At 45.4% G+C, this 20454-nt stretch overlaps 1 protein-coding gene across 3 annotated transcripts in view; it reads left to right on the forward strand.

Moving 5' to 3' along the window:
• Positions 1-20454, forward strand: part of cfap99 (cilia and flagella associated protein 99) — a 248906-nt gene that overhangs the window by 113389 nt on the left and 115063 nt on the right. For 2 of the 3 annotated variants that reach the window (XM_068029224.1, XM_068029223.1), the window contains exons 3-6: positions 2916-3060; positions 13324-13418; positions 13521-13633; positions 14862-15039. In XM_068029224.1, coding sequence (XP_067885325.1) covers positions 2916-3060; positions 13324-13418; positions 13521-13633; positions 14862-15039 — 531 coding nt within the window. Of the gene's footprint in view, positions 1-2915; positions 3061-13323; positions 13419-13520; positions 13634-14861; positions 15040-20454 lie in introns of those variants that run through there. The other variant, XM_068029225.1, reaches the window with a different exon arrangement.

Here is a 20454-nt window from a genome sequence, read left to right on the forward strand (position 1 = left end):
TAGGAGGTGTGATCAGTAAGTTCGCAGATGACACGAAAATTGGTGGTGTAAATAGTGAGGAGGAAATCCTTAGATTACAGGCTGGGAACAGATGGAATTAGATGGGCTGGTAAGATGGGCGGAGCAGTGGCAAATGGAATTTAATCCTGAAAAGTGTGAGGTAATGCATTTTGGGAGGACTAATAAGGCAAGGGAATATACAATGGATGGTAGGACCCTAGGAAGTACAGAAAGTCAGAGGACCTTGGTGTACTTGTCCATAGATCACTGAAGGCAGCAGCACAGGTAGGTAAGGTGATTAGGAAGGCATATGGGATACTTGCCTTTATTAGCTGAGGCATAGAATATGAGCAGGGCGGTTATGATGGAGCTATATAAAACGCTAGTCAGGCCACAGCTGGAGTACTGTGTGTACAGTCCTGGTCACCACACGATAGGAAGAATGTGATTGCACTGGAGAGGGTGCAGAGGAGATTCACCAAGATGTTGACTGGGATGGAGCATTTCAGCTATGAAGAGAGACTGAAAATGCTAGGGTTGTTTTCCTTGGAGCAGAGGAGGCTGAGGGGGGACATGATTGAGATGTACAAGATTATGAGGGGCATTGAGAGGTTAGATAGGAAGAAACTTTTTCCCTTAGCAGAGGAGTCAAGAACCAGGGGGCATAGATTTAAGGTAAGGGACAGGAGGTTTAAGGGGGATTTGAGGAAGCATTTTATCACCCAGAGGGTGGTTGGAATCTGGAACGCACTGCCTGAAGAGGTGGTGGAGGCAGGAACCTTCACAACATTTAAGAAGTATTTAGATGAGCACTTGAAACGCCATAGCATACAAGGCTACGGGCCAAGTGCAGGAATATGGGATTAGAATAGATTTTAGATTTAGATTTAGAGATACAGCACTGAAACAGGCCCTTCGGCCCACCGAGTCTGTGCCCACCATTAACCACCCATTTATACTAATCCTACACTAATCCTATATTCCTACCACATCCTCACCTGTTCCTATATTCACCTACCTATACTAGGGGCAATTTATAATGGCCAATTTACCTATCAACCTGCAAGTCTTTTGGCTGTGGGAGGAAACCAGAGCACCCGGAGGAAACCCACGCAGACACAGGGAGAACTTGCAAACTCCACACAGGCAATACCCAGAATTGAACCCGGGTCATTGGAGCTGTGAGGCTGCGGTGCTAACCACTGCGCCACTGTGCCGCTGTATGGATGCTGTATGGCCAGCACAGACACAATGGGCTGAAGGGCCTGTTTCTGTGCTGTCTAACTCTATGACTCTAAAATAGATCCCAGACTGAGAAATTACCACTGGAATCCCATCTGACAGGGTATGACACACATCCAGAGGGAGACTCCTGAGATCATTTTTATAAATGACCTGGATGAGGGTGTAGAAGGATGGGTTAGTAAATTTGCGGATGACACGAAGGTCGGTGGAGTTGTGGATAGTGCCGAAGGATGTTGTAGGTTACAGAGGGACATAGATAGGCTGCAGAGCTGGGTTGAGAGATGGCAAATGGAATTTAATGCGGAAAATTGTGAGGTGATTCACTTTGGAAGGAGTAACAGGAATGCAGAGTACTGGGCTAATGGGAAGATTCTTGGTAGTGTAGATGAGCAGAGAGATCTTGGTGTCCAGGTACATAAATCCCTGAAAGTTGCCACCCAGGTTAATAAGGCTGTTAAGAAGGCATATGGTGTGTTAGCTTTTATTCGTAGGGGGATCGAGTTTCGGAGCCACGGAGGTCATGCTGCAGCTGTACAAAACTCTGGTGAGACCGCACCTGGAGTATTGCGTGCAGTTCTGGTCACCGCATTATAGGAAGGATGTGGAAGCTATGGAAAGGGTGCAGAGGAGATTTACTAGGATGTTGCCTGGTATGGAGGGAAGGTCTTAAGAGGAAAGGCTGAGGGACTTGAGGTTGTTTTCGTTGGAGAGAAGGAAGAGGAGAGGTGACTTAATAGAGACATATAAGATAATCAGAGGGTTGGATAGGGTGGATAGTGAGAGTCTTTTTCCTCGGATGGTGATGGCAAACATAAGGGGACATAGCTTTAAGTTGAGGGGTGATAGATATAGGACAGATGTCAGAGGTAGTTTCTTGACTCAGAGAGTAGTAGGGGCCTGGAACGCCCTGCCTGCAACAGTAGTAGACTCGCCAACTTTAAGGGCATTTAAGTGGTCATTGGATAGACATATGGATGAAAATAGAATAGTGTAGGTCAGATGGTTTCACAGGTCGGCGCAACATCGAGGGCCGAAGGGCCTGTACTGCGCTGTAATGTTCTATCAGATCACCTCTCCATACTCTTGGCCTGGAAAATTCTTTGTATGCTGTGGACTAATGCACTCCATCATGGAGTAGCAGAGTGTGAATTCTAAGCTGTGATTTCCCTTCTCTCCCGATCCTTCCGCACCACCAGACTAGAGCAGCCACAAAGTACAGGCCAGACCATTCCTTTGGCACATGGTGTGGATGACTTCCTAACTGTCAGCCCAGAGTGGCACAGGCAAGTCAGCGATAAAATAGGGACGAAGTAGAATTGATGCACCTTTTCCCACAGTACATGATTGGTCGATTAGCACAGGGCATCGATGGTATATAGACCAAATCAATGGTTATGGTTCTGAGTAAATTAACGAGAAGCCAAAGACATGCTTTCCCAGTTCTAGTTTACACAGTCCATTAACTCCACACAGTTCAATTGAAAACGTGACTAATGATGTGCCTTCATTGTGATATTGATTTTGGTAAATCTCTTCACTGAGTGTTTCTCTTGTGCTTAACACAAAGCCACTGAAATTTTATTTCAAATGCAGCTCCAGCTCCAGTTACAATTTAAGACTGGGTTACTTTGCAGTATAATTTTTTATTGTCAATTGTACTTTGCTTGCAGGCACAAGATGAAGCTGAACAGACATTCCTGGTGGAAGTCCTGTCGGGCTGTTTATATTATAGGCCACTGCTCGATGTGGTAGTCATTGTATTTTATATGCGAGATGGAAAGAACTTCCTGCGGTCGGAGTGCAACCTCTTTGTGGGTAAGAGATATTCTCGCAGTTTGTCCAAGGTCATGTTGTGATATTGTAACCTCCTGTAAAAAATGTTGCTCCCACCATTACTTCTTCTTAGGCAGTCCCTCGGGAACGAAGATGACTTTCTTCCACTCCAGGGTTGTGGGTCCTTAGATGACTGAATAGTCCAATTCTGGATCCGCACACTCTGCCATAGGTGGGGCAGGTGGTGTTTGGTGAGGCATGTGAACGGGATGCTCAAAATTCCGAATGTTCCTTCTGCTGTTTGAACTTGATCGCTGCCTGGGCATGTCGGCATTGTTCGAACTGGCTGGCACCGTCACGGATGTTTCTTCTCCATTTTGGGCGGTCTCGGGCAAGAGATTCCCATGAATCGGTGGCGATTTCACATTTTTTTCCAGGGAGGCTTTAAGAACATCCTTGTAGTGTTTCCTTTGCACTCCTGGTAACCTCTTTCCATGACAGAGCTCGGAGTAGAAAGCTTGTTTTGGGAGTCTTGTGTCAGGCATACAGACCATGTGGCCCGCCCAATGTAACGGACTAGGCATTACCAGTGTCTCAATCTGATGAAGGTGGTGGGCAGCTCAGCTGTGAAAGCATCAAAAGTCTTGGGTTTGACCCCTGGCCTCTGTTGAGTTACCTGGTGTTACCCGCAGTGCGGTGGCTTTAATTGTCTCCCAGCGTTTCTGAGCTACAGAAGAGTAAGTCACCAAAGTTCCTACTCCCATTCACCATATATTTGTCTCAGGTGTTTCATGGGTGTGTAAACATTGGGTGAGGACAAACAGCGTGGCAGCACTCATGGTCCAGGTTCACACTTGAAAAATGGTCCCTGGATGGAGGGAATACCCCAGCAAGGAGTCCAGAGAGGAGGAGGGAGGGAGAAAATTACAGCAAGAGATTGATGGTTCACTGACTGCCAAAGTTCTGTGCACAATGTGAAAGGTGTTGCACACAACATGCGTTACCTGGAAGATGCATGTGGGTGCTGTAAGAACTCTAGTGGAATTGGGATCTCTTAAGAATTATAAAGAGAAGTGCCGCAATGGGATTGTGTTTTCCTGGTGTGCCTGATTTATGAGTGAAAACATTAAGAAGATCATACCTCCAGATGTCCACATGTCTGCTTCAGACATAAGCTTGGATTCCAGGTTCCCATGTTTCAATAGCACAAGGCACCACAGCTAAGCCCTGTAAACGACAGATAGATAGAGAAATTAATACACAAACAAAACCAGCCTGTAATCTATTGGAGGCCAGCAAGGAACTTTATGAGTTAGTATGTTGCAGTAAAATGCATAAAATGATAGGGAAGTGGTGGTGTAGTGATATTGCCACTGGACTAGTAACCCAGAGACCCACGGTATTGCTCTGGGGAAATGGGTTCGAATCCCACCACAGCAGAATATGGAATTTGAATTCAATTAATAAATTTCTAATTAAAAACTGGTCTACTGATGGCTATGAAACCATTGTTGATTGTTGTAAAAACCCATCTGGTTCACTAATGTCCTTTAAGGAAGGAAATCAGCTGTCCTAATCTGGTCTGGCCTACATGTGTCTCCAGACCCACAGCAATATGGTTGACTCTGAAATGGCCTAGCAAGCCACTCAGTTGTATCTAACCACTACAAAGTCAACAAGGAATGAAACCGGACGGATCGACCGGAGACGACAACGGCAAACCCAGCCCTGTTGGCTCCGCAAAGTCCTCCTTACTAACATCTTGGGGCTTGTGCCAAAGGGGGAGAAGTGTCTCACATACCAGTCAAGCAAAAGCCTGACATAGTCATACTCACTGAATCATACCTTACAGACAATGTCCCGGACACCACCATTGCCATTCCCAGGTATGTCCTGAGACCCGGCAGAGATGGCGGCACAGTGGTATACAGTCGGGAGGGAGTTGCCCTGGGAGTCCTCAAAATTGACTCCGGACCCCATGAAGTCTCATGGCATCAGGTCAAGTATGGGTAAAGAAACCTCCTGCTGATTATCACCTACTGCACCCCCTCAGCTGATGAATCAGTACTTCTCCATGTTGAGATGCACTAAGGGTGGCAGGGATGCAGAATGTATGGGTGGGGGACTTCAATGTCCATCACCAAGAGTAGCTCGGTAGCACCACTACTGGCTGAGTCCTGAAGGACATAGCTGCAAGACTGCATTTGCGGCAGGTGGTGAGGGAACCAACAAGAGGGAAAAATATACTTGACCTGATTCTCACCAGTCTGCCTGCCGCAGATGCATCTGTCCATGACAGTATTGGTGGGAGTGACCACTTGCGGAGACAAAGTACCGTCTTCACATTGAGGATACCCTCCATCGTGTTGTGTGGCACTTCTATTGTGCTGAATGAGATAGATTTCGAACAGATCTAGCAATGCAAAACTGGGCATCCATGAGGCGCTGTGGGCCATCAACAACAAGAGAATTGTACTCAACCACAATCTGTTAACTCATGGGCTGGCATATTCCACACTGAGAAGGGCATGCCACGAGCAGCACCAGGCCTACCTCACAATGAGGTGTCAACCTGATGAAGCTAAAACCCAGGACGACTTGCATGCCAAATAGCAGAAGCAGCATGCGATTGACAGAGTTAAGCGATCCCATAACCAATGGATCAGATCTGAGCTTTGCAGCCCTGCCACATCCAGTAGTGAATGGTGGTGGACAATTAAACAACTGACTGGAGGAGATGGCTCCACAAACATCCCCATTCTGAATGATGGGGGAGCCTAGCACATCAGTGCAAAAGATAAGGCTGAAGCATTTGCAGCAATTTTCAGCCAGAAGTGCCGAGTGTATGATCCATCTCAGACTCCTCCTGAAGTCCCCAGCATCACAGATGCCAGTCTTCAGCCAATTCGACTCAAGAAACGACTGAAGGCACAGGATACTGCAAAGGCTATAGGCCCTGACAATATTCCGGCAGTGGTACTGAAGACCTGTGCTCCAGAACTTGCCAAGCTGTTCCAGTACAGCTAGAACACTGGCATCTACCTGGCAACGTGGAAAATTGTCCTGTACACAAAAAGCAAGACAAGTGCAACCCGGTCAATTACCACCCCATCAGTCTACTCTCAATCATCAGTAAAGTGATGGAAGGAGTCGTCGACAGTACTATCAAGCAGCACTTGTTTAGCAATAACCTGCTCAGTGATGGTCAGTTGGGTTCCGCCAGGGCCACTCAGGTCCTGACCTCATTGCAGCCTTGGTTCAAACATGAACAAAAGAGCTGAACTCAAGAGGTGAGGTGAGAGTTACGGCCCTTGACATCAAGGCAGCATTTAACTGAGTATGGCATCAAGGAGCCCAAGCAAACCTAGAGTCAATGGGAATCACGGGGAAGACTCTCCACTGTTTGGAGTAGTACCTAGAACAAAGGAGGATGGTTGTGGTTATTGGAAGTCAATCATCTGAGCTCCAGAACATCATTGCAGGAGTTTCTCAGGGCAGCGTTCTAGGCCCAATCATCTTCAGCTGCTTCATCAGTGACCTTCCTTCAATCATAAGGTCAGAAGTGGGGATGTTCGTTGATGACTGCACAATGTTCAGCACCATTCGCAACTCCTCAGATACTGAAGCAGTCCGTGTGAGAAATGGAGCACGACCTGGACAATAGCCAGGCTTGGACAGATAAGTGGCAATTAACATTCATCCCACACAAGTGCCAGGCAATGACCATCTCAAACAAGAGAGAATCTAAAATCAACTTGAACATATTAGGATTGAAAGGGAGGAAGTATTAGCTGTTTTAGCGGGCTTAAAAGTGGATAAATCTCCAGGCCCAGCTGAGATGTACCCCAGACTGTTACCTGAGGCAAGGGAGAAGATAGCAGAGTCTCTGACACAAATTTTCAAATCCTCTCTGGCCACAGAAGAGGTACCAGAGGACAGGAGGACAGCGAATGTGGTACCATTATTCAAGAAGGCTGGAAAGGATAAACCAGGTAATTACAGGCCGGTGAGTGTAACATCAGTGGTTGGGAAAATATTGGAAAAAATTCTGAGGGACAGGATTAATCTCCACTTGGAGAGGCAGAGATTAATCAGGGATAGTCAGCACGGCTTTGTCAGGGGGAGATCGTGTCTAACTAACTTGATTGGATTTTTCGAGGAGGTGACTAGATGTGTAGATGAGGGTAAAGCAGTTGATGTAGTCTACATGGACTTCAGTAAGGCTTTTGATAAGGTCCCGCATGGGAGATTGGTTAAAATGGTAAGAGCCCATGGGATCCAGGGCAGTTTGGCAAATTGGATCCAAAATTGGCTTCGTGGCAGGAAACAGAGGGTGATGGTCGAGGGATGCTTCTGCAAATGGACGCCTGTGACCAGTGGTGCACCGCAGGGATCGGTGCTGGGACCCTTGCTGTTTGTAGCGTACATTAATGATTTAGACGTGAATATAGGAGGTATGATCAGTAAGTTCGTGGATGACACGAAATTGGTGGTGTCGTAAATAGTGAGGAGGAAAGCCTGAGATTACAGGACGATATAGATGGGCTGGTAAGATGGGCAGAGCAGTGGCAAATGGAATTTAATCCTGCGAAGTGTGAGATGGTGCATTTGGGAGGACTAACAAAGCAAGGGAATACACAATGGATGGTAGGATCCGAGGAAGTACAGAAGGTCAGAGGGACATTGGTGTACTTGTCCATAGATCACTGAAGGCAGCAACACAGGTAGGTAAGGTGGTTAGGAAGACATATGGGATACTTGCCTTTATTAGCCGAGGCATAGAATATAAAAGCAGGGAGGTTATGATGGAGCTGTATAAAACGCTAGTTAGGTCACAGCTGGAATACTGTGTACAGTTCTGGTCACCACACGATAGGAAGGATGTGATTGCACTGGAGAGGGTGCAGAGGAGATTCACCAGGATGTTGCCTGGGATGGAGCCTTTCAGCTATGAAGACAGACTGAAAAGGCTAGGGTTGTTTTCCTTGGAGCAGAAAAGGCTGAGGGAGGGCATGATTGAGGTATACAAATTATGAGGGACAGTGATAGGAAGAAACTCTTTCCCTTAGCGGAGGGGTCAATAACCAGGGGGCAGAGATTTAAGGTAAGGGCCAGGAGGTTTAGAGGGGATTTGAGGAAAAAAAAGTCACCCAGAGGGTGGTTGGAATCTGGAACACACTGCCTGAAGAGATGGTGGAGGCAGGAACCCTCATAACATTTAAGAAGTATTTAGATGAGCACTTGAAACGCCATAGCATACAAGGCTACAGGCCAAGTGCTGGAAAATGGGATTAGATTAGGTAGGTTCTTGATGGCCGGCACAGACACGATGGGCCGAAGGGCCTTTTTCTTTGCAGTATGACTCTATAAGTCTATGACTCCCATGAAATTCAATGGCATTACTATCGCTGAATCCCCCACTATCAACATCCTGGGGGCTACCATTAACCAGAAACTGAACTGGAGTAGCCATATAAATACCTTTGCTACAAGAGCAGGTCAGAGGCTAGGAATCCTGAGGCGAGTAACTCACCTCCTGACTCCCCAAAGCCTGTCCACCATCTACAAGGCACAAATCAGGAGTGTGATGGAATACTCTTCACTTTCCTGGATGGGTGCAGCTCCAACAACACTCAAGAAGCTCGACACCATCCAGCACAAAGCAGCCCGCTTGATTGGCACCCCATCCACAAACATTCACTCCCTCCACTACCGACGCACAGTGGCAGCAGTGTGTACCATCTACAAGATGTACTGCAGCAATGCACCAAGGCTCCTTCGACAGCACCTTCCAAACCCGTGACCTCTGCCACCTAAAAGGACAAGAGCAATAAATGCATGGGAACACCACCATCTGCAACTTCTCCTCCAGGACACACACCATCCTGACTTGGAACTATATCACTGTTCCTTCACTGTTGCAGGGTCAAAATCCTGGAACTCCGTTCCTAACAGCACTTCCCACATGGACTGCAGAAAGAAAGCAGCTCACCACCACCTTCTCGAGGGCAAGTAGCGATAGGCAATAAATGCTGACCTAGCCAGTGATGCCTACATCCCATGAATGAATAAAAAAAGTGACAGGCACTGCCTCATTCAAGGCAATTGTTGGGCAGATTTGAAGGAGCATTTCTCTGACCTGATGATGTTTATTGTTGACATTGTAAGAAGGAAGGGATGTTAATCCTGTCTTTGCTAATTCTAAAATCCATAAAAGTTAGCATGAATATAAAGTGAGGTAAAATTCCTGTCTTTGCCAACCTTTTGTGAATTTCTTCACTAAGATAATTAAATATTCCCCTTCCCATGAAAAAAAGCATTAGAGTATAGAGTCATCGACTAGCACAATACAGAAGGAGGTTATTCACCCCATCAAGTCTGCATTGGCTTTCAAAGAACAATCTAGTCAGTCCCACTCCCCTGTCCTCTTCCCATATTCTCCCAACATTAATATCCCTTACAAGAGTAAAATACTGTGGATGCTGTAAATCTAAAATAAATACAGAAAATGCTGGAAATACTCAGTGGGTCTGGCAGTATCTATGCACAGAGAAACTGAGTTAACGGCCAGAATTTTATGTTGGCGATGGGGGTCTCAATGTCTGGAAAAAGCGACGCCAAGTACCCACATTGCCTCTTTTGTGGAAGACTCTCCAAATCTAATGCCAATTAGGCAGTTAAGTGGACAGCGGCAGGCCTTCTACGGGATCAAGGACCCCAGTGACGGATGTACCATCCTCAGAGAGCTGCTGGCCAATCAGAAGCTGGCAGCTCTTTCACTAAACAGTGCCACCGCAGAAGCGGTGGCTGCTGTCAGTGGAGCACATACCTCAGGCCCAGGAGTAGTGCGGACCCAGGACACAGGTAGGTCAGGGCAGGAGGGGTCTCGCAGGGTGGAAGTAGTGGGGGAGTGGGGTGTAGGGGACTCGATAGCAAGGGCAGGGGGTGTGGCTCTCAATGGGCCCCCCTTTCCCGATACCAGGTCCCTCATTCAGGCACTGTGCCCAAGGATCTTCAATCCAGATAGTCCCAACAATTGTGCTCTGCTGGAGGAGGAAAACACAGCCAAAGCTGCTAGGAATGTATTGGCCTCCTCCAGTGCTGTGAAAAATCACTGTTCGCTATGAATGTTCATTGTAAGATTTGTAACTGTTAAATAAACAGGTTAATGGTGGTGTGCGTGAGTGCAGACAGGAGCTTCCACAAAACTGTTAACAGCTGCTCTATTAATGACAGGGGGAGGTAAACCTATTACATTCAGACTTCAAGGGATCTAATTTCACAGGAGATGGGGGACATACAAAACGGTCAGTAGTAGATTGGCCATCCGTTATACACCCCACCCAATTTTCCTCATCACTCCATAGGGTAGAAAGAAAAATAAGACATAAATACTTCATAGAAACATATACATTTACAATGCACAAGGAAGCCATTTGTGTCTGTGCCAGCTGAGAAAGAGCGATCCAGCTTAATCCCACTATCCAGCTCTTGGTCAATAGCGCTGTGGGTACATCAAGTACATATCCAAGTATTTTTTAAATGTGATGAGGGTTTCTGCCTCTGCCATCCTATCAGGCAGGGAGTTTGAGACTCCCGCCTCTGGGTAGAAGAATTTCTCCTCAACTCCTCTTTAATCCTTCCAAAAATTACATTAAGTCTATGCTCCCTGGTTATTGACCTCTCTGCTAAGGGAAATAGGTCCATCTTCCACTCTGTCTAGGCTCCTCATAATTTATACACCTCAATTAAATCTCCCCTCAGCTTCTCTGTTCCAAAAAGAACCCCAGCCTATCCAATCTTTCCTCAAAGTTATATTTCTCCAATCCTGCTAACATCCTTGTAAATCTCCTCTGTACCCGCTCTCGTGTGATCACATATTTCTTGAGACCTAACTAGTGTTTTGTACAGTTCTAGCATAACCTCCCTGCTCTTATATTCTATGCCTCGCATTCGTAACCATTTGATTTGACCATCTCCAACAAGAGAGAATCTAACCATCTCCCCTTGACATTCAACGGCATTACCATCGCTGAATCCCACACTATCAACATCCTAGGGGCTACCATTGACCAGAAACTGAACTGGAGTAGCCATATAAATACCGTGGCTACAAGAGCAGGTCAGAGGCTAGAAATCCTGAGGCGAATAACTCACCTCCTGACTCCCCAAAGCCTGTCCACCATCTACAAGGCACAAGTCAGGAGTGTGATGGAATACTCTCCACTTGCCTGGATGGGTGCAGCTCCAACAACACTCAAGAAGCTCAACACCATCCAGGACAAAGCAGCCCGCTTGATTGGCACCCCATCTACAAACATTCACTCCCTCCACCACCGACGCACAGTGGCAATAGTGTGTACCATCTACAAGATGTACTGCAGCAATGCACCAAGGCTCCTTAGACAGCACCTTCCAAACCCATGACCTCTACCAACTAGAAGGACAAGGGCAGCAAATGCATGGGAATATCACCACCTGCAAGTTCCCCTCCAAGTCACACACCATCCTGACTTGGAACTATATTGCCATTCCTTCACTGTCGCTGGGTCAAAATCCTAGAACTCCCTTCTTAACAGCACTGTGGGTATACCTACCCCAAATGGACTGCAGCGGTTCAAGAAGGCCACCTTCTCAAGGGCAATTGGGAATGGGCAATAAATGCTGGCCTAGCCAGCGACGCCTACATCCCTGAATGAATTTTTTTTTAAATTTGCCTGTCCTGCTACCTTCAGGGTCTGTCGACATACACTCCAGGGTCTCTCTGTTCCTCTATACTCAGAAACTTACCATTTACTGCGTATTTCCTTGCCTTGTTTGCCATCCGCAAACAAATTGCCTCACACTTCTCCGGATTGAATTCCATTTGCCACTTTTCTACTCACCTGACTTGAGGGAGAAAAAATTGCAGGGATATGGGGAAACAGTGAGGGAGTGGGACTAACTGGATTGCTCTTCAAAAGACCCAGCACAGACTGGATGAGCCGAATGGCTCTCTTCAGTGCTTTACGGTTCTATAACTCTATGAGGTGGTGTGTATAACCACCTGTATTGCTGAAGTTGAATTTCACTCCCAGCCCCTAGAAGACTTCTCTTTCTGCCAGAATACAAGATATAATATAAATGGAGGGAAATATATCCATTTTCTTTATTAATTTTAATTCCATGTGAAAATAAGTGCCACTGTTAGAATTATACTTATTAATGGGCAGCACTGTGGCGCAGTGGTTAGCACTGTAGCCTCACAGCTCCAGGGAACCAGGTTCGATTCTGGGTACTGCCTGTGCGGAGTTTGCAAGTTCTCCCTGTGACCGCGTGGGTTTCTGCCGGGTGCTCCGGTTTCCTCCCACAGCCAAAGACTTGCAGGTTGATAGGTAAATTGGTCATTGTAAATTGCCCCTAGTGTAGGTAGGTGATAGGGAATATGGAATTACTGCAGGGTTAGTACAAATGGGTGGTTGTTGGTTGGCACAGACTCGGTGAGCCGAAAGGCCTGTTTCAGTGCTGTATCTCTAAATAAATAAATAAACTTTAGATCGTTGTTCAATGAAGTTTCTGCTATTCCTTAGTTTCTTTCTTTGTTCCCCTCACCCCCCGCCCTCCGAAGGTTTTGACTCCTTATTGGCACAGTTAGGCACTAGTCATCCTTCAATAACTTTCCCACGTGAGCAGTTTTTCTGTTTATGTTTAGTTTAGAGATACAGCACTGAAACAGGCCCTTCAGCCCACCGAGTCTGTGCCGACCATTAACCACCCATTTATACTAATCCTACACTAATCCCATATTCCTACCACATCCCCACCTGTCCCTATATATCCCTACCACCTACCTATACTAAGGGCAATTTATAATGGCCAATTTACCTACCAACCTGCAAGTCTTTTGGCTTGTGGAAGGAAACCGGAGCACCCGGAGAAAACCCACGCAGACACAGGGAGAACTTGCAAACTCCGCACAGGCAGTACCCAGAATCGAACCCGGGTCCCTGGAGCTGTGAGGCTGCGGTGCTAACCACTGCGCGCTAGTTGATTATGGGATGTATCATAGCCAATCCTGATCCTCTTTCCACCTGATGTCCACAATACAAATTTTTACAGGGTCTCAACATAGCAATTGAATCCTTCTTCCTAACGCAGTTGAGCTGAAGCGAGTTGAATGGCAGTTCTGCTGATTCAACTATGATCAACTAACTTGGCAGAAATTGGGATTGCGCCTGGGCCGTTCCTAGACTGTATCGCTCAGCTGTTCACCTGAAATTTTTGTTGTTTCTAAAGTAAGATTGTACATGCTCTGCTCTGTTACAGTTATATGTTATCTTGCTACTTTTCGACTGAAAGAACTGGGCCTGAAGCAGTTCACCAAGATTATCAACTCACAGTCTGTGAACAAAATGCACCAAGTGAGGATGGCATTTATTAATCCCTGGAAACACAAAATGAAGTATTTTATTCAAGAAGTTAGTTTGTTTAATAATTCTATGGTTATTATAATCTTTCCTCAGTTCCTTAGGTTCTTCTTTGATAGCCAAAACCTCACAACATGGATAAACGAGGAGTGGTGCCGATTATATGACGTAGCATATGTTCAACAGAAGCTGATTGATCCTCTGCTGAGGTAATTCATTGAGTTTAAGAAAATTTTCCTTCATTATGTTATACAGTGCATCTTCTTTTGACTGAATTGAATATTGACACATTAATGTCCGAAATAGGTGACCGCGTCCCCACCTTGCAGAACAACCCAGTCTCCTTAATTAACCACACGAGATCCCACATTCCCATCACCATGTTCTTTAGTCTAAAAGCACCTTAGATTTAAATCCAGGTTTAACTTTAATAGTTGCAAATTGATCAGGTTACTCAGTGTCTTTCTGCGTGTAGGACGTACAAAACATGTCAATGCTTGATGCATCAATACAGACGCATGCAATAAACATCGACAAACATGCTTCGAGCAATATTTGATCTTTTATATTACATCAGGACACAACGGGCCAGTGTGTTTTTCTCTGGTTAACTCAATCAAGTCTGACAAGGCTTGTCATTGTTTGTTGAATGGAATTATTGGAATAGGCTTTGTAGCAAGATACTGGCTCAGGAACAGAAGTACAGAACCTAATTTATTTCTTTGTATTTAATCCCATTGTATGAAATACTTAGAAAGTTAAAGTTATGCTTGCAGTACAGGACAAGCACAGTAGGTAACACTGAATGTGCTTTCCTGTCCACACTGTCCTCTGGGAAACAATTAGACTGTTCAATGGACAATGACGCATCTCTGGTTGGATTTTGTAACATTGTCAGTCCAAGTTAAACCAAATTGGAATATATTAAAGATAAAATGCAGAAATGCACAGCAGGCCCACCATCATCTGTAGGAGAAAAGACAGGTTAATGTTTTGAGTGTAGACCCTTTGTCTGAATTGGAAATGATGATCTAGACAAACCCAGTCATAAGGGCAAACAAAACAGAAGACCAATGACTGAAGGAGTCAGGAATCCAGTGGGGGGCAGGGGCAAGGGCGAGGTGGGAGGGGGGTAATTTTAACTTTCGGTAGTGATGATAAACTAGTGTTATATACCCTGGCTCATTTTCCATTGTGGAAAATTGGGCAGGGTAAAAAAAAAATGGATGTTCTCCTCACTGTCACAGAGAGGAAGTTAATGGGTTAAGTGCCTTGGGGTGTTTTTCTACACTAAAGCGGGGAGAGGGTTTAACTGCATTGCTCTTTGAAAGAACTGGCATAGACTCGATGAGCCAAATAGGCTCCTTCTGTGCTGTATTATATGATTCTATGTGTTCACCATGCTACTCTGTTCTTTCATTCCTGTCTCTGTTAAAGTTGGCAACCGGATATCAACAACCTCATTGATCGTTTAGCCAACATGCTGGCAAATAAGATTTCCAAAAAAAAGGAGAGCCAGCCTGTAACAGTACCAAAAGAATTTAACATCACCAAGCCTAAACCACGATCCATTTTAATACCTGATGAAATTCCTGTGCTGCAAGTACAGAGAAAGGTAAGTCTGGTCTGAAACTAGCATTTTCTTTTTTTACTCCATCCCCATAAGTCAGCACTGTGGCATACCTGCAAGAAGATGAAGCCAAATTTCGGGCCTTTACTATCAATGGATGTGACAACCACATGCTGCATAGTATCTGGAGGTATCCTTGCAACAGATGGGTGCCCATCCATCTTCCCTGGAGACTGGCGTGGGAGGGGAAAAAGACAATAATATAATACAACTGCTTTGCTTATTTTTATTTTCTAGCCAATTTTTGACCTTTTCTGCTTCCATGAAAATGCTGATTCCTTCTCGGAGTGTCTCGACCAAATAGCTATTATTTATGTGTAAGCCTTGATAGTAAATCTGGGCAGAATTTTAAATCATGGCAGAGCCCCATACTGTTTTCACACAATAGGGCACCTCCAAGTGACCCTTTGCCAATGTTTCCTTCCCTAACTCAGAATCACTGAAGCCAATTGTAGAGTTCCTGCCACCACCCAGCTGAGATTAACTAACCCAGTACAAGCCAGAGATTAAAACTGAGACTTGTCTGGTCTGTCTGGCTTAGTTACAAAATGCCCTTCCATCTATTCAGTGCTTGGACGACTGTAAGGTTGATGTTTGGTGAAACAGTCCTGGGTAATGACAAGCAACACTATAACATGATGGGGCAAAAGTAAGGTATCGATATGAACAGGTCCTGATTGGCATGCAGATAGTCCTTCTCAGAAAAGAAGTCTGCTTATCAGGTTAGATTTCTCTTGTAAAGCCTGGCTCGGGTATAAAATTAAAACCTGACCCGAGCCTGACCCGACCACAGCCAACCCCAACCTGACTCGAGCCTGAGTCCTTTAATTTTTTTTTGCGCCCGACCCGATCAGATTATCCTTCATCCTTTCCGGCAGCAGGCTATTCCTGCAGATGGAGTTGTGGGGAATCATGCGTAAGCCTGATCCCGTGACTTCCCAAAAACAGCACTGTCCAGCCCAACCTGACCCGAGCCCGAGTGCTGGACTTGGAATATCGACCCGACCCAACCTGAACCCGACACGTAGTCGGGTCTAGTCGAGTTTGGGTCGGGTAGCCAGGCTTTATTCTCTTGGACTTGCTATCTTCTCTTTTCAGACCATCTGACCTGAAGGGGACAAGGCACAACAGATAGTGATAGTTTCTACAGATGATCTTCCAAATTGACACTCAGCTAGCCCTCCCAGTGGAAAATGTGGCCAAAGGTGCCATAAGACACCTTCCAGTCATTTCCATCTGATTTCAAAGTCTGTGTCCCTTGGAGGAAGCCGTGAAAATCCATAGCAACATAAAAGGGGACATGGGGGTGGGGGGCAGGGTAGCAACCTTGAGACACATTTCCTCATTTCTTCTCCCTTGCTTCTGGGAGCTGAGCCTTGCCAAGGTGCTCAGAAGAGGAATATTAGGGCCCAAATCTCCAGAGCTCTTGCTGAAGCTGCACAAGTCAGGCTGCACCTAAACTACTCCATATAGTTTTTGTCATCAGCACATAAGGAGGTCACGCATTTCCTGAGGCATTGCAGAGCGACAAGACTGAATCCAAGTGTTACAGCGAAAAGCTGTGAGAAACGACTTCATAAACTAGTCAGGTTCTTCAGCTTGAAAAGAGACGTCTCAGAGGGAACGTTATAGAGATAAATGGGATCCATAAAAGGGCTACAGAAAACAAACTTTGAATCACAGACAATTGCAACAGGACAAGGAGACACAGGTTCATGGTTGTGAAGGATAAAGCTAAGATAGAAGCTAGGCAATACTTCTTTACACAGAAAGTAATCAATAGCAGGTACATGTTGCCAGGAATGATGGTTGAGGCCAGAAGATTGAACTCATTTAACAAGCCGCTAGATCCTATCATGGGAGGATTAGTCGGGTTGGTATTCTCGAAGAATGAGATCAAACAGGATGAAGGGCCTTCTCCATTCAAAAGTATCTTATGGTTCACATGCATGATCTCAAAAAGGGCCTCAGTGAGAGACCACATCTGGAGTACTATGTACAGTTTCGGTCTCCTTACTTAAGAAAGGATAAAATTGCACTAGAAGCAGTTTAGAGAAGGTTCACTGGACTGATTCCTGGGATGAAGGGGTTATTTTATGAGGAAAGGTTGAACAGGTTGGACCCATACCCATTGGAGTTCAGAAGAATTAGCGGTCATCTTATTGAAACATATAAGATCCTGAGGGGATTGACAGGGCCCTCAACCGTGTCCGGCCCATTTCCCGCACCTCTACCCTCACCCCTTCCCCTCCCTCCCAGAACCGTGATAGGGTTCCCCTTGTCCTCACTTTCCACCTCATCAGCCTCCATATCCAAAGGATCATCCTCCGCCATTTCCGCCACATCCAGCGTAATGCCACTACCAAATACATCTTCCCCTCCCTTCCCCTGTCAACATTCCAAAGGGATCATTCCCTCCATGACTTCCTGGTCCACTCCTCCATTACCCCCATCACCTCGTCCTCTTCCCATGGCACCTTCCCCTGCAATCGCAGGAGGTGTAATACCTGCCCATTTACCTCCTCTCTCCTCACTATCCCAGGCCCCAAACACTCCTTTCAGGTGAAGCAGCGATTTACTTGCACTTCTTTCAATATAGTATACTGTATTCGCTGCTCACAATGTGGTCTCCTCTACATTGGGGAGACCAAACGCAAACTGGGTGACCGCTTTGCGAAACACCTCCACTCAGTCCGCAGGCAGGACCCCGAGCTTCCGGTTGCTTGCCATTTCAACACTCCCCCCTGCTCTCATGCTCACATCTCTGTCCTGGGATTGCTGCAGTGTTCCAGTGAACATCAACGCAAGCTCGAGGAACAGCATCTCATTTACCAACTAGGCACACTACAACCTGCTGGACTGAACATTGAGTTCAATAATTTCAGAGCATGACGGGCTCCATTTTACTTTTATTTTTAGTTATTTTTTTTCTTTTTCTTTTCCCTTTTTTTAATATATATTTTTGTTTATTTTATTTTATTTCATCTTAGTTTGTTCAGTTTGCTTACCCACTGTTTTTTTTCATGTTTGTACTTGCGGCTGTTCAATTTTCAGTCGTTAACACCCTATCTGCACTAATGCTTTGTCTTTCAACACACCATTAACATAGTTTGCTCCACGACCTTCTGATCAGCTATTCTGTGACGTTGTCCTACCTTCTCCTTTGTTATCTCTTGCCCCACCCCTGCTTTACTTACTTATAACATTTTACATTTCTAATATTTGCTAGTTCTGAAGAAGGATCACTGACCTGAAACGTTAACTCTGCTTCTCTCTGCACAGATGCTGCCGGACCTGCTGAGTATTTCCAGCATTTCTTGTTTTTATTTCAGATTTCCAGCATCTGCAGTATTTTGCTTTTATTAAGATCCTGAGGGGACTTGACAGAGTGGATACTGGAAGGATGTTTCCACTTATGGGCAAGACTACAATTAGGGGACACTGTTTAAAAATGGGTCTCCCATTTAAGACAGAGATAAGGAGAAATGTTTTCTCTCAGAGGATCGTTAGTCTGTGGAATTCGCCTCCTCAGAGAGCAGTGGAGGCCAGGTCACTGAATATATTCAAGGCTGAGTCAGATAGATTCTTGATAGACAAGGGAGTTAAGGGTTATGGAACAGGAAAGTGGAGTTGAGCCACAATCAGATCAGTCATATCTTATCAAATGGCAGAGCAGGCTCGAGGGGCCGAATGGCCTACTCTTGCTCGTAATTCGTATGTTTATATGTTCGTTCATATCTCAGAGGATCCTTAGTTATACTCAAGCAAGGTTCACTTATCACAGACATCAATTTTGCTGAGGTCACAATGGCTTTTTACAAGGTTAATAGAAGTCAAGACATAGATGTGATTGATCTTGATGTTATTCACACAACAGGGGAGACTTTCCTCTGGATCCAAGGAAAATCTCAGAATTAATTATAACATTAGGAAGAATTGGATGGGTTCCTTTCATGAGCACAGTATCTCTGTGCCTAGATGATACAGAGTGTGTGTTCAGACCCAGACAAGTCTCCCCAAATGTCCTTTACAGCAGTCATAGTTGTATTATGTCATCACTGATTTGTTGCTAAAAACATAGACATTTTGTCAAAGCTATTTGTCTGGCACTCATCAGGACATTTCACAAGAATACCAATGCAAGGGAAAGCAACAAATTTATACTGTATAAGAAGAGAGCTGATTGGTTGACAAGTGGACTCTGCTTGGTAGAGGCGTTGTCATGGAGACTGCACCAGTTTACGGTGACTAACAGTTAACTGCCAAGCTTGCTTGAAATTTAAACCAGACAGCTTGACTCTGATTGGTCAAGACAATGCCCTGAGGAATGAACCAGCGAATGGCTGTCACTTATTTTGTTCAGCTGGAACAGACGCAATGTGTGTACTGTTTCTCTGTCTGCAAAGAACAGGGCCCTATGTATTATTATATGTAGCTTCCAGTAGGTGCAAATGCGCCACACTCCGAGCCTGACTGACAATCATAAATTGGCTGTCAGCATAATTCTTAGCACACTCAGGATTATTTAGCAAATGTTGTTCAATCGTGGAATCACATCGAATGTTGGACACTGTGTTTTGAGTTTTGCAACCACAGGCTGGTTGGGAACGGTCTGTAAATTGCCCATTGCAAACAGCAGAAGAGACATGTTGTTACGATCTGCCAGTCTTTGGGACGTATGGCCTATATACCTAGCATCACACTGGCATTGAAATTCATATATCACATTACTCATTTGTGTGAAAGGCAGAACGTCTTTTTGGCCTGACGGCAGCATCCTGTCAGTGGCGAACACCACACATGTTGCTACTGCATAGTAGCGGCGCAACACAGCTATCTTCATCTGTTGCTCAAATTTTTGGGATACATTACCCTTCCAGGGTAATTTGAGGTAGACTGGGCACTTTTCAGGGCCGAAAATGACGGCCTTAGGCCCGTTAATAAGTTTGCGCGATATACAGTGAGAATTGATCTGATCAGGGTAGTCATTGTCACGCAGGATGTCTTTGATTCATCCTATTTCAGCATCAAGCTTGCATGGTGAGCAAATGGCTCGGGCCCTATTTACGAGGCTGGTGATAAGACCAGTCTTACAGCGTGTGGAACTGTAAGAATCCCAACCCGTGTATTGACCAGTGAAGGTAGGTTTGCAGTAGACCATGGTAGAGAACTCCCTAGCAGATTTCTCACCTAGTATGTCAGGAAAGAGAGCTCATTTTACTGCTCCATTTCAAAGATGAATTTGAGCGCAGGATGGAGCCCATTAAGACCTGTAAGGAAATTATTACACGCAGCTGCGGATACAAATATAGCAAACGTATTATCTACATATCGGAAATATGCAAGAGGTAGGAGATTAGGTGTTAGTCCCTCAAAGACACATTTCTCATGGAATCCAAC

Source organism: Heterodontus francisci, chromosome 4 (assembly GCF_036365525.1).
Source record: "Heterodontus francisci isolate sHetFra1 chromosome 4, sHetFra1.hap1, whole genome shotgun sequence".
Taxonomy (NCBI): domain Eukaryota; kingdom Metazoa; phylum Chordata; class Chondrichthyes; order Heterodontiformes; family Heterodontidae; genus Heterodontus; species Heterodontus francisci.